Consider the following 15521-nt stretch of genomic DNA (forward strand, 5'->3'; position numbering starts at 1 on the left):
TACTACAGAAACTAAATGAGGGGGAAGGGGCCTACTGTAGAGATATTTAAGAGTTCTCCAGGGAACTACTTGCTTTAAGTCCCTCAAGAGCTTACAGTGTCCTCTATTTCTTAATCCTTTGATCTACATCTCCTCGCATACTAAACACGGTAACATCTGCCCTTCCCATCAGTACCCATTTTGATTCCTTCTCTCTATGGCAGCATTGTATCTCCACTCACTATATGAGGATACAGGATGCAGATGTATCATATCCCAGTCTGACCTAAGTCTCCCAAGTCAAAAGAAGGATGCAGACGGTGCCAAGTTACATGTGTTAATTGCCTAGCAGGCCAAGCAGATGAGGTGACTATCAAGCTCCAAATCTCTGCTTCCCTGATCATTTACTGCAAAGCCTCCAATAACCTCTTTGCTGAACAAAGCTATTTATTATTTAGATTGAAGTAAATTTATCTTTTGGTTATCTTTATGTTTCCAGTTGCCAGTATTCTAGAAAGCATGTGAAAGCTGAAACAATTGTCAGCACAGGATAAAACTATCTAAAAAGGCCTCAGCACCAAGGGGAATCGGTCTTTATGTCTTTGTAATTTAGTTATTTTCTTGAAGATAATTCTGTTCCATACAAGTTCAACTTGGAGAGCTGCACACTACCTTTACCTCAGCTGCCACCTGTAAAGCAGGGAGACTACAAAAGCTCGATATTTTCAGACCACAACTACAAGAAGAAAAACATGACATCGTTAATCTTGCTGGGTCATGCAGAACCTCAGAAGTCAACTGTAACGTTTTTTTGCTGAGGGATCCGTGGTGCTACATTATCAGAACTGCAGCCACTCCATTTCAGAAAGAAACAGAAAATGACTTTTCTAACATCTAAGTTGATCAAAACTTTTAATTCTTAACCATTTAGTAGGATTGGACCTCTGTAAAACTTTGAAACACTGAAGTAAATAAGTTGCATGTCAGAACCACAAGTGACAAAATATCTGACCTGTCTAGAATTCAAAAGCCTAGAACTTGAAAGGTATATAAGACAGTGTTCAAAATGATATCAGACCTATATTTAATCTGCAAGGTGCATCCATGCATGCAGAAACAGAAGACAGATCACTGGAGCATAAGAACTACTACATATGGTCATATACATCTCTAGAGCAGGAGCATACTCCAACTTGTATATACAAATAGGAAAAGGATTTTAGAAACATGGTGCCTTATAGCTTTAGATACATCTACTCTGATGTTGAAATATCTAAGTTGTATTAAAAAGTATGATAGTAGCTAGCATCATTCAATTGAGAAGTATTGACATTAAGTTCTAACATTTACAGATGGCCCCATGACATTGAGTTTTGGTTGAATGATAAGATAATCATATGTCACTGCTAGTTCAAATTAGAAGAAAAATAGCACAATTCTCATTTCTCGGTAATCCACCTGAACCGAATTGTAGCTATTCAATTTTCTGTTTGCTAATGGCTCTAGCACATCCTCTGGACTTCTGGAAGCGAAGGTAAACAGAAATCAAAGTTTGTACTGTGACAGTATAATGATACAAGCTACAGAATTGCTTCACAGTATTTTCCAGCTCTGCATATATCAATAAATACATTAATTCTTCCCTTAACCCACTATTTTCTGCAATATCTATAACAAGTGAAAGCTCAATTTGAAATTTGAAATAACTTGTCAATGTTTTCTCAAGTTCTGATCTTTTATTAGTTTCAATACTAAAAGTTATAAAGCATTTTTTCAGATGAATAAACAAGCACCTTTTGAAACAAACCATCCAAACTGAAGAAAGTTAACAGTTCAGAGCTGGTTGTGATTAATAACTGAACTTACTCTAGTAAAGAAGATGAGACTGAAGGAAAGATAAATTGTGCGTTAAGATTCTTATGCATAAAAAGAGGTAAAGGAGTCAGCCTCATTTAATGCTTGTCTAAGATGTAGAAAGAAGAAAGAAAGAAATCAATACAATATTTCCCCCCAGACACACATATAGAAAGAATACAGCCCGTACAGGATAAAGACTTTGTACAAACTGATTCAGGTAAGGAGAAAGGGAAAGAAGAGTAGTCTAAAATATTTGCTAATAAGCTGTTATTTAGCACCACATAAAAGTAACTAACTGATAAAACAGAGGAAGCATAGATACTAGATCTTTATTACATTAGTTCTGCTCAGTATCATTTAGATCTGTATAATCTATAAAAAGAAAAAAAAAGATTAATGTAGGAAATTTTTATATCTCATAAAGCTGGGTGACATGGTTTCTCTTCCCCCTAGAATTCTTAACAGCACGGGCCTGATCTCAGATCAATTGTCTCATTGCAGAGACAATTCCCTTCTGCTCCTCTTGCAGTAAGATGGTACAATTACTAGAAAATTATTTTAAAAATATCTTCTAAATTGTTAGTAGCTAGAAGCAAGGTAACCCTCCTAGCAGCCTACAAGATGCTAGTAGCCTACCGAAAGGGTAGGTGTTCAGACCAAGATGGCATCATAAATAATGGCCCCCTTCAGTCTTCTCTTGCCTTGGCTAAGCAATTGCTATTCATTCAGTCCTTCCTCATACATCATGCTGCAAAACTCTTGATCCTCATCATCGCTCTCCTTTTGTCCACATCTTTCTTTAAAAGCAAGGCCCCAAACTAAACCTATTCAAGACCTTGTTACCACTGCATTAGCACTTCAAACACATCTATTTAACTTTTTCTTGCAACAGATTAAACACTCATTCAATTTCAGTTTGGGGTGCCCCTCTAACACTATCCAGTCAGGCAGAAATAATAAACTAGAGGACAAAAACCAATTCAGCTGAAACAAATTTAATGTATTCTGTACTAGCAGGCCTCTTCTCCAAATGGAGAAGTACAACCAGCTCCATAGAGGACACTCCTGGTACCTGCACCACACTGGCATTCTTATGACAGGATATTTCACATTCAGGATAAATAGGAGTAGCTTGTCAAATTTTCAGATATATTCCACAGTACATAATAATCATATTAAAGCTTCTTTCACTGCTCTACCACATATATATGTGTATACAGTTCAATCCATCAGAGCCCTATTGTACCCAGGAAATCTAACTAGCTCTGATCTCCAGCTACTCTAGAAGCTTTCTACAGACCCAATATATGTATTATTGCAAACACATAAGTCAAAGTCATGAGAGCTCTACAGAGAGGGCAAAGGCCGTTAAAATTTTCAATAATATAATTATTGTTCTTTTCTTTCAGATATTTAGGTCCATTTAGTTGTATAACTTCAAGACTACACATTACTACATGTGCAGTTTGATGAATAGGCAGCAGGATCAAGTTATCCTTAGAACTTAGGTCTATGATTTTACCTACTGCCTTAGCATATTCAAACTAACAGTGTCCAATTTTTTCAACAGTATCACTAGGATAAGCTGACAGATTTTATACAGTACATTTCTGCAGTACAGGAGCACCTCTTCTCTTGCCTTACTAAGCTAAGCCAAACGAGAGGGAGATCCATACATACACAACTGAGTGTATAACCATCTTACCGATGAACAGAAAGTGTAGCACCCATACGCAAAACAAGAAGAAAGTGATCCAAGCCACTGTGAGCATGCCTCAATAGTACTGAATCTTCTTGTTTAAAAAAAAAAAAAAGAAATATTTGGAATTTACCAGAAAAATGAAAATACAACATAACACATTAAACAAAAAGTGTTACTTATCAAAAGATACTAGATAACTAGGATAAATTGCATCTAGGTGATCAATTAATCTAGAGACTCAAATAAATTGAACTTCAGTAAAGTTATTTGATATAGCGTAACATGGAAGTGTATCTACCAGCAGCAACTGGACCAAAAATTGTTAACTATGCAAAAAAACTAGCTAAAGGGAAGACTGAAATGGAAACTATCAGAGTAGAGGGCTACACTAATGAGTTCCCAATTGACTAGCCCTTATAACAATTTAATAATGCTGTTATGACAGATTAAGAGCAGGAATCCAGTAAAACCTACCACACAAATGTCAACTAACAAACTTGAAAGTGCAATCAACAGCAAAGGCAGAGCAGAATGAGCCATGAAGAATTACGTAGCCCTAAGGCCTGGAGAAGAGAAGCTGGATGAAATGCAGTGGCACAGACCATAAGGTGAAGCAAAAGATCACTTAATGTTGTAATAACAGTAGGGGACTAGTAAAGAATTTCTGCTAGAAGCTCGGAAATCAGAAGAGACTGTGCATATATTAACAGATCACAAGATGACTGAGTCACCAGCCTGATACGTTCCAAGATCGCATTTTCTTCTTCTGCCTGCATCAACTGAAATATTTTCAGAACTGATAGAGAAGCGTCACTGTCTTTGAAAAGGGTGTTGGTACATTTTACATGTGCTTCATCTGGAACAACGTGTACGAGATGGTTTGCAGAACTGCATCTTCCTGGTTGAAGCCTCTATCATGCTTTATGATTGACCTGTTCAATTTCACTTTTTAAGAAGCAATTATGTAATAGGGATGGAGACAGAAAGTTATTGCTATTTCTGCTTTGAGACAGAAGAAAGATACTAACTTCTACAATAGCACTTCACCAACTTACTGTAACTTGGTCCTGTGTATTTATCCATCTACCACACTGCCAGTATCTTTCACTGAGATTACAGAGGACCGACAGGACAAGTGGCTAACTTACTGTGTATCATTTATCAAAACTCGAGGGATGAAACAAGGAAAAAACCTTGTAAATAAAATCCATCAGTGATGTGGTTGAAAACCGAACAATTAAGTCAAGTCTGAGAAGAAAAACAACACTAAATTTTTAATAAAAGGCAACTAAAACTATTTCTCTGATTGACCAATTAAGGTGATGCTTTGAACAAGAAATTCTAAAAAAATAAATTTAATTTCTGTACAAAGACACACTGCAAGAAGTCAAGATTGCTTTGCAGTGTATATTCTCCATCCACCAAGTGACTGTAGACAGAACTAAGCTGAAAACATTTAGAATGCAGAAATCACGGGGCTGAAGGAAAAGTACAGACAGGGCTGAGAATGAGAAGTTAGTCTCACATCCTGCTGTAAATTCAGAGGAAGATATCACTAGCCCCAATTACAAATATCAGAATTTATGTTCTTATGCATGTGCAATATATTGTCACGGCCAGGCTCTCTAGAATATCTAGCTCTCCTATATAAGAGGTAATCTATAGGGTGTAGAACTCCCCTGTGCATCTCCCCAGGTGTAGAAGTATATCTTACAAAATCATCAAAACGTTTGTTGAAAAAAAAAAAAAAAAAAAAAAAAAAAATCCTCGCAGGACATCTACTCCAACTTGAAGCAGAACTACTGTCATATCAGATCACGTCAGCTGCAGCTTAGTTGAGACACTGCAAGTCATTATAACCTCCAATTATAGAGATTCAACTCTTTGTAATCCATTCCAATGACTACTGCCCTCCCAGTAGGGAATCTTCTAGTCTGAACCTTACAGGTGGAAAAATAAATAAATATATATTAAAAAGTGTGTCTGCTGTCTCTTCTATTATCATTTGTCACTACTGAGAAGAGTTGGTCTTCAACTTTGTAACTTCCCTTTAAGTGGGTGTAGGCCATTATTAGATTGTCCTCAAGTCCCTTAAGTCTCCTGCCTCTTTGCAAGAATAACGCCCAGGTCCCTCAGCCTCCCCTTACAGGTCATGTGCCCCAAGTCCCTAAACTCACAGGCAGCCCTCTGCTGGAAAACCTGTAGTTTCTCCACAGTGTTCTTGAACTGAGGTATCCAGAACATGACACCACTCCACATAGAGCCTCACCAGTGACACAGCAGAGAAGCTGAGTATTGTCCCTCACTCTGTTGGCCATGCTCCCCCACAGTAAATAAAGCAAACTGCATGCTACACATGCTATGAGACATACTGCCTCATTTAAGAGGTTTGTTTGGATAAGATTGAAATTAAAGTCAATGTTCAAGTTAATCCTGCAGTGAAAATAATCCTTAATCACACTTCTCATAAAGCCCTGAGCTGCATCTTGAAGAAAATAAGAATGTCTGCAGCTTGTACATATAAACACCTATAATATATACACAGCAATAAAGAATAAAACTACATTCTGTTCTAGCGAAAGTTTCTCAGCAAATCCCGGCCTTGAATATGTATGCACTAGTCCTTTACAGCAGATATTAGCAAACTATCTTTAGGAACAACATTCCTAAGCCTACAGTACAATAAATAAATAGATAAATAAAACAAATACAAGGAAACAAAAACAAAACAAGAAAAAAACTACTCTGTTGTTAGTAGCAGCTGTGGTAAAGCCAGATACTTCCTGTGGTAAAGCCGGATGCTTCTTCTAGAATTTCTGGTTCTTCTTGTATTTTTGTCTTCCACCAACCTCATTAGGAGACAAAACAACTTTGTCAAGTTATTTCACCGACATGGCTGCTGACACAAACAACGTAAACTGGTTTAACAGGTTTACTGCCTTCAGTAAGTACTCCAGTAGTGCACTTTTCAGTCTCCCAATGCCTCCTTTCTCCCTACTAAGAAATACAATAAACTGTTCAGCAAATATCTAAAGTATATAGTCCCAGAACAACAATTTAAGGTGTAGCATTCTACTAGATTTGTCCTCCTGAAGTTGAAAATCTCAGTGTACAACAGCTGTTCAGTTGCTCAGAAGTCAAACTAAGAAAAAAAACATGTAAAATGTACTAGATGTTACATGAACAGAACTGAGATACTTTACTATGGAGGTGAAATTAAAAGAATAATTAAGATATAGTTAAGAATAATTAAAAAAAAAAAGGTTTGTTTCAGAAATTAGAAACTTCATGTTTCACGTAAAAGAACAGTTCTTCCATAAATTCCTTGAAGTAAGCCTTTCATAGTTCCAAGAAGCAATACAGAGCCATAACTGAACCATCCAAGGAAACCAAACCCTGAAAGGCTCCAACTGAAACAGTTAGAAGTAGAGAAAAAGCTAGAGTAACAGCTAGGCTTGGATCCAGAACCCTGCAGAGACTGAACATTCAGAGTAGTTAGACTCTGCCATTAAGGATTAAGTTTGTATCTTGGGACCCATCTCTAATTAAAATAGAAGTTGGATTTCAACTTAAGTATTGCAATCATTATCACAGTCTCCACAGAACCTATTACAAGGGCGCAGGCCGTCAGTGAAAGCTCACAAAATGCAGGCCACAAGAAGAATTCCACCTTCAGAGAGAATTTGTTTCTGCCCACAGCTGACTGAAACTCTGTGAAGACCGCGCTACAAAAGATCAACAGCCTTAGGTAGTATACTTTGCCGTGGTTGAACTACATCAAAAAGGCACATCAAATTCTGTGTATGCATCTTGCCTTCTACAATGTTGTTAGCACTAATTTTAAATTATAAAAGTATCTCAGGAAATACATCTCTTGCTCATATCCAGAGGAAATACATATTTATAAAAATAAAACAAAAGCTAAGTTAATCCTTTGTCTCAGAACAAGAGAAAAAAAATTAACCATTAAGAACTTCCCCCTCCAAGACATCACACACACCTCATAGGAAATGCCTTAGGCTGACAGCTGAACACCTGGCCTTGTACATGATTACAGACCAGAAGATATCTGAAAAGCTTCACTGACATTTTACTTCTTTAAGAGACTGTTAGTAATCTCTGCCAACAAACCTTCAGCAGTTTGTAGAGGCACTTCACCTCACTGCTGAAATAGGTTGCTGTCTCCTTCTCACTCTGTGTGTGCATACAGAAAAGAAAAAAATAAAGCAACAAGTGGTACAATAAATACGCTTGGTCGCTTACGTATCCTCTCTTTATAAAAATGTGTGATCCGAAACACATAAGGAAATATTATCATCTACATCCAACAGACCACACAGGCATTTCCCTTCCCTGCTACAGCAGGGTAGCAGATTTTGTTCCTCTTAATAAAAAAAATAAAAAAAAAATCTTAAAACATAGTATTAAAGAAGTTAACAGAAACTTGACTTCAATCCCACCTACAGACTAAGACAAATATATTCTCATCCACCCGGCACAGAGCTTCTTGAGACAGAAAAAGCACAGCTATGCCATTCTTCTTATTACTCTTGAGGTTTTTGGAAAGCATTTTCCAAACTTAGCGTTATGTCCTTCTCTTTCCAGCTCTGCCTCGACCATCCTGCCTTTACTAGGCCTCCCCATTTCCCTCCCCAGCCCGTCGCCTTGCCCCCCCGAGCCCCTGTGGCCTGGTCCCCGGGTCTCCGCGCACTTCCAGGCGCCCCCGTCCCGCGGTGGCGGTGGTGGTGGCGGTGGCCACCGCGCTCCCTCGCCGCCCGCCGCCGGATTTAGCGCATCTCTTGCCAATCCCCGCGCTCACCTCGAGCCGGGAAGTTACGATACCCCGGGCGGCGGCAGCCCGGCGGCTCTGGCGGTAAGAGGGCTGACGGGGGGGGTCACCGCCCGCCCGCCCGGGAGAGGCCGGGCACGAGGCGGCTCCGGCGCCACCAGACGCTCCCGGGAGCGGCTCCCGCCCGCGCCTCGGCGGGCAGCGCCCTGCGCGGCACCTGCGCGCCCGGAGGCGGGGGGAAGGAGCGCGCAGGAACGACGTAGAGCGATAACAGGTATGCGAAGTGCCGCGGAGGCCGGAGCCGCCGGCAGCGGGCATCTCCGCGCCGGCCGCCCGCCCCCTCCCCCCTGCGCGGCCGGGCCGGGCCGGGCCGGGCCGGGCGCGGCCACGTGCGCGGGCCGCGGCCCGGCAGCAGCGGCCCCGCGGCCGCCCGCCACCCGCCCCCGGCTCCGGGCCGGCCCCGCCAGGCGGCGCGGCGCCGCCGCGGCCGGCCGAGCCCCCCGGCAGTACCTGGCGCGGGCTCGGCGGGGCCCGGGGCGCCGCGGCGCAGCGTGTCCTGGAAGCGGACCTGGCGGAGGCCGGCGGGCGCGGCCCCCCAGAGGCGGCTGGCGGTGCCGCGCAGCAGGCGGCCGCCCTTGCCGGTGAAGGCGCTGAGGTAGTCCATGGCGGCGGCGGGTCCCGGCGGGCGCGGGGCGCCCCTCCGCCTCGGCCGCCACCGCCGGCCGCGCCGCGCCGCGCCGGCCGCTCCGCTGGGGCCGCCGCGCCCCGCTCGCCAACTTGCACAAACTTTGGGGCCCGGCCCCGCCCCCACTTAAAGGGGCCGCGCCGCCGCCCGGCGCTGCCCCGCGGGGAGCCGCGCCCGCGCCCGCGGGGCTGCCCGCGCCCCGCCGCCAGGACGGTGCGGGGCGGTGCGGGGCGGTGCGGGGCGGGCTGGCCGCACACTGACACGATCCCCACCCCGCGCCGAGCGCCGGCCAGGTGTTTCTTTCGGGGGGTTGGGGGCAGCCGTGAGCGGGGTGATGGGCGCCTCCACCTGCTGCTCCGGCCCCCGGGACGTTGCTCCTCTCAGCGAAGTCGCGGTCACCTGTACGCATCTGTAACCTAGACTGCAGCCTGCTGCTTTTCCTTTCTCTTTTTCTTCTTTTTCTTTCTTTTTTCTCCTTTTCTTTTTCCTTTTCTCCCTCCTTTTCTCTTTCTCTTTTTTTCCTTTTTCTTTTTCTTTTCTTTCTTCTTTTTCTTTCTCCTTTTCTTCTTCCTTTCTCCTTTTCTTTCTCCTTTTCTCCTTTCCTTTCTCCTTTCCTTTCTCCTTTCCTTTCTCCTTTTCTCCTTTCCTTTCTCTTTTCCTTTCTCCTTTCCTTTCTCCTTTCCTTTTTCTTTCTCTTTTCTTTCTCTTTTTGTTTTTCTCATTCTCTTTCTTTTTCTTTCTCCTTTCTTTCTCTTTCTCTTTTCTTTCTTTCTCTTTCTCCTTTCTCTTTTTCTCTTTTCTTTCTTTTTTCTTTCTCTTTTTCTTTCTCTTTTTCTCTTTCTTTCTCTTTCTCTTTCTCTTTCTCTTTCTCTTTCTCTTTCTCTTTCTCTCTTTATTTTTCTCTTTTTCTCTTTCTTTCCTTTTTTCTCCCTCCTTTTTTCTCTTCTCCTTTTTTCTTTTTTTTTCTCAAGAACTGCTCACTTCACCCCAAAGTCGGCCAGGGAGGCCGCTGTTGGCTCTTAGCTTTCCTGCCTCCGTTTCCCTTTACCAGGAGGTGTGAACGCTGTGAACCATGGCAATCTGTGCTCGCTGCTACATCTGCTGGCATTTGTCACTACAGAGATATTTCACCACCGCAACTGTACAACAAGACTCAGCTGTGGCACTTTGTATTTTTCTTACTTTGCTTTTGACCTTTTACCACTCCCAGACCTACCGACCAGCCAGGACACCCCCTTCCTCGCGCTGCTGGTCCGGCCAGGCCTCCCTCTTCCTCCGAGCCTTCGCTAGCCCAGTTTGATACCGGACTCTTGTGAGCTTTGAAGTCACCAAATCATTTGAGCAAAACTTAACTACGCGCAGGAATGTTTCCTTCTCCCTGAAAATGCCGTCTAATTTGTGATGTTCACTGGTGCCCTTGCATTCGGTGCCCTCACTTCTTGCCTTGTCTTGGGCTTTTAAGGGCTGAAGAAATAAAACTAATTAGAATTTAATGTGTTTTAGTAGGGAAAGAAATATCTCAGGCACTGAAACTTAAGCTGAAAAGCTGCTTTACGATTGGCTTTCTGCAAATACTGAGGCCAGAAGAGCAGTCCAATCATTGTATTTACTACCTGGGCCATAGATTTTAGGAATGCCGAACTGTAAGTTAATATCCTTATATTCTAGTCGGAGTGTGGTGCAATTATATGCTACAGCTAGCTGCAAATGAAGGCATTGTTTAATAAAAAAATACTCTTGTTGAGCCAAATCTATTGTGTAGGTGTAGAACAAAGGAACAAAGTGCTAAGCTATCTCAGCTCCTATTCACTTGTAGCAGCAGCTCGGTTAAATCGCAGTTCAACATCAGCACTTCAGTGTGCTGACTTCTGAAGGTTACTCCATGTAAACTGTATACTCAGATCAACCTTTCTACTACTTAAATCAGTTTTTGCTTAAGAGAGAATGACGTTCAAGACTTTCTTAAAACTGTTTCACTGAAATACAAGAAAATAATTTTTCTGTGGAATTAATTTCTCCCCTCCCCCCCAACCTGCCAGTAGAAATAGATGTGTAATCTGCTGCCTGTTCCAGAACAAATGAATAAATCAGGAACTGCAGAGTCACTGCATGGTCAAAGTACCACAGGTATGTAAACTGTTCAGCCTACCAGACTGGTCTTGCCCTAGACATTGTAAATAGTTTTCATTTCATTACAGTGATTTTACTCTCCGCTATGAAGAAATTATTGCTGGGCTTTTGCCTCGTTGATAAAATTTTAGGCAAAACTTACCTACGTCTCTGCACCAGGAAAAAAACTTGCAACTGTAGTACTCAGCACTTCTGAGAGATTGAGCAGGCTTGTCAACCAGTATTCTGGCCACGTATACATCTCTGTTAATGTATTTATTGCATATGTATTTCCTCTGTGCTTTGAAATAGATTTTTTTTTTCTTTTCCAGTCCAACACTATGCAGTGATAATCATTAGGCTGCAGTGACAGAAGCTACACAATTCTGTTTAGATTCAGCTAACATTTTAAGAGAGTATTCAAGGTAAATATTTTGATAATTATTCATTTGTTACCTTTTAGCTACTTTCATCTGTTTTGTTCACAAATAATCTAACTTAAGTATAAAATGATTACCTATTACTGCAGTGTGATTTTCATAGTACTGAAAATCGTTGCCTGTATTCAAAAGAAACACCCCATGTAGCAATATTTTTATTTAGAAAGTTCAGAATAAATTCCTTGAGTGAACTGGCTTTTAACTATAAAAACAAGATTTAGATTTCTGTGCTCATAAAAAATACTCATATTGTTTTTAAGATATGTATGTGACACTCATTGACTGCTGAAAAAATATCCAGTCACTGTGATAATACAATTGAAGTCCGCATTACAATGTGCAGATGAGATCAGCAGGGATCCTACTGATTTCAACACCAACATCCAATAGTTGGTGAGCTCATACTATTAGGAGCTTTAGGATGCTGCTTCTGCTTATTTGTGCTACAGCTCAGGTAGCATGATTGTCACCAAACATCTCCAATTTGAAAACTAACCAGGCTTAATCCTATGTTGTGTTTAAAATCTAATATACCAGAGCCCAAGATTATATTCCACAGTTCTGTTTGAAATGTTTTGCAGCATTCACCGCTTTTTGGGTGAGAGCAGTACCTACTCTACTACATGTAAACACCACATACAAAACCAGTGTATGTCTCTCTTGGCTAAGACCAAAACAATTATATTCTACAACACTTGTTACACTTAGATTGTTCTTAAACATCTTCATGGGGAAAAAAAAAAAAAAAAAAAAAAAAAAAAAGCTCCTTGATTGTATTGCCTCACCATCCAGAAACTTAAAGAATTAGACTTTATACTAAGGGGGGGAGGGGGCTGTTAAGAATTTTGTATCTGATCTCTGAATGTACAAGAACGATCTCACCCTAGGGTAATTTTCTGATCTGTAGCATCCGTGCAAAAAGTGTATCTCTGTAACTATACAATGACTTAAAATTGGCGCTCCGAAAGAAACAGGTGGTCCTACGTGCACTTGCCAGCTTGTGCCCGTTACCTGGGCCACGCTGCCCAGTCGCCAGCGTTGAGCACCAGCATTCATTTGGCTGGTCAATGAACTCCACAGTTAAATTGATCCAATTAAAGCTATCTTTTAGCTTAGTCAGATGGTTCATAGCGCAGTTGTGTGTACACTTGTGAAAGCACAAGGGATAAAGCAGTGTGAGTACAAGTGGCTTGTAGAGAGGAAGGAGAGAGAGGAAGTTGCAGAACCACCTCTGTCTTCTGAGCCAGTTTGTCAGCTCAAAGTGATAGTGAAACTATGGCGTAAGTGGAGATACCTTCAGTATTATCCACCAAAACACCTTCAGTAACTGCAGAGTATGCCTGCATTTATGATGCAATACCTAATAACACATTATGCTAATCTCCTATTGCTGTAGATAAAGGCAGAATTTGGTCTTACAGCTAGATCCGATTTTGCAGATTTCCAGATCAGCCTCACAGTGAGAGCAGGCAGAGAGCTGCTTTAGCTGCATCCTAAAACACCTGGTTGTGTGGGGAGGAGAGAACAAAGATCACTTTTGGTCAAATAGGAAAGGACATAATGAGGAAAGAAATATTTCCAAGGTCTCAACATAGAATTATATATAGAAGTATTTTAAATGAGAAAAAGCCATAAAACTATGTAACAGCAAGTATTAGTGACCTATAATTTCTTTGGGGACAGATTTGTTGCTTGTGAAAATAAGTGCTAATTGCAGCAACTAATTCCAGGCAAAATGCCAGCAGATACTGTGCAAGCTTCCTTAGAGCTCGGCCAATTCACATGCCTGCTGTACAGGATATGGGCCTCTTGCAATTCATCTTGCCAAATTTCCAGCACTACCAAGCTGCAGACAAATGTACAGTAGGCAATGACACAAAACCCCTATTTTATCTTGTGAGAAACAAGGTTTGCACATGCTTTCAGAGGTGAAAGTCTTAACTTTAGTAATTTGACAATCAGAATTAGTGTTCATCTGTATGTAAACAACCTATATGCAACCATGTAATTTTGACGGTTTCAACCAAATGTCTAATTTAAACTCCCTTAATCATTTTTGGTGGCACCCACTCTCATCTGATGCTCTGAAATTGCTCTATGCCACTTTCAAAGGTTGGAAAACCTACACTGAGTGGCCAATATAAAGATCTAAAATAGAAGATGCGTAGAAGCCTAATCGCTCTCTTAATTTTTAATGAAATCTATTTTTGTTAATGAAAAATAATTCAGGAATTGTGTTTTCTAGCAAAAAAGCTAAATTTGTAAGAGAAAAATCAGACTGCAGTCTGTTTTTAGTGCTGTTTCAGTAAGAATTAAACACAATGCAGAACGCATATACAATCCTTGAAGGACGAACTAGAACTGAGGCATGCACAATTCCCTCATTCTTAGGCATGTTCTTCTATTAGCCCAATACACTGAATGATGATGTGTGGAAAAACATAGTTCTAGAAGTAGAAATGGCCGGACAAACCTATTTCTGTCAGTCAGAAGGTCCAAATAGTTCCAGAAGTCTACTCAGTGTTTCCATAAACTTTGGAGAAGTTGAAAAGAGATAACTAATAGGTGAGCCTAAGCAAATATGTATATTTAAAATAGGTTCTTTACAGAGAACAAGGTACTAGGTATGTCTGTCCATACAGGTTTTACAATACCATATTTTCTTCTTAGCTTAGATGCTCAGCAAGAAGGAAGCTATCATCTACATAATCTTGGTGTCAGAAATGGTAAACCTGTAATCTTGGATATCATCGGGTTGAGATACATAAAATTGGAATGGGATGAGGTCAGTCTCCATCTCAACCATTGAAGCTGATCATGGTTCAGAGACAAGACAGAATAAACATGGGAATCTGGCAGTCCTGAGTTTTGGACCAGGATTCTTCAAGTATATCTTATGTTTGCATCTGACTATTCTTGCAGTAGCATTAAAAGAGACCAGAACCCATTACACCCTCTCTTTCTGGCACTCACTTTCTCATTAGACAACAGAAGCCTGCCTATTTTATTAGTATTTGCAAATCTTGCTCTATAAATCTTGCATTTTCTTTGGTAGAAACTGTATAAAATAAAGGTTCCACATCTAGACATACAGTTTCTCTAGCTTGAGGAAAATATTTCAATAGCATTCTTGGACCTGGGCACCTCAGTCTTCTCCTAAAATGCATTTAAGCATCAAAGTAGGCAGTCCTAAGCACTGCTCCCTACATTTAATTTCATAATATTTAACTACCATAACATTCACTGTGTTTAACTTTTGTCTTATCAAATCTAGTAAGTTCCAAGCAGACAAGTTATTTCTGTCAGATGCAACTGCAGCACCTCTTGACCTGTTTGTGCTTTGTAGTTGTATTAGTTTTATATTTTTGTTTGTTAAATTGGACACTCCAAATCCTTTTCACTTTTTATAGGAGCCTCTTAGGAAAAAGCATTCCTCTTCCACCTAGATTTAAAAAATCTTGATGCCATAATAAAAATTAGATGATATAAACACAATACAACATAAAATAAAATATAGGATATTCCTGAAACAGAGTCAAAAAGGTGACTTGATTCACAAATATCCTGTGCTGGCATACATAGCATATTTATAAGAATTTATACTAAGCATATAAAACTCAATAGAAGTGATTTTTGCTTCTTAAAATAGGCTTAAATATCTTTCTGCAGAATAATTTGATCAGATTTCAAAAGCACATTCTAGTTTTTGACCCTTTTGGAAGCTTCAAATTTCAGATGCATGTGGCCTGGTTTTCGAAGATTCAGGTAAATAACAGCTTTTGTTGCCTCCAGTTACCCACCTTTTCTGAAAATTATATTCTATTGTCACTATCCCTCATTTATGCTATAAGTATTTTGCAAAAAGCAGTGACAAATTTGCATTACAAAAATGTATATTCTAAAACTAAATATATTTTTCTTATTTTCATAAAGAATAATATGTATACTTAGCCATCAGAA

General features: G+C 40.7%; 1 protein-coding gene across 9 annotated transcripts in view; it reads right to left on the reverse strand.

Annotated features, from left to right (window-relative positions):
• OXR1 (oxidation resistance 1) overlaps positions 1 to 15521 on the reverse strand; it is a 267736-nt gene that overhangs the window by 69486 nt on the left and 182729 nt on the right. For 2 of the 9 annotated variants that reach the window (XM_062570436.1, XM_062570432.1), the window contains exon 1: positions 8838 to 8994. The exons of the other annotated variants lie outside the window; for them this stretch is intronic. In XM_062570436.1, the coding sequence (XP_062426420.1) occupies positions 8838 to 8991 (154 nt within the window). In that variant the 5' untranslated portion in view covers positions 8992 to 8994. Of the gene's footprint in view, positions 1 to 8837; positions 8995 to 15521 lie in introns of those variants that run through there. 9 annotated transcript variants of the gene reach the window in all.

The sequence above is a fragment of the Rhea pennata genome, chromosome 2 (assembly GCF_028389875.1).
Source record: "Rhea pennata isolate bPtePen1 chromosome 2, bPtePen1.pri, whole genome shotgun sequence".
NCBI lineage: Eukaryota > Metazoa > Chordata > Aves > Rheiformes > Rheidae > Rhea > Rhea pennata.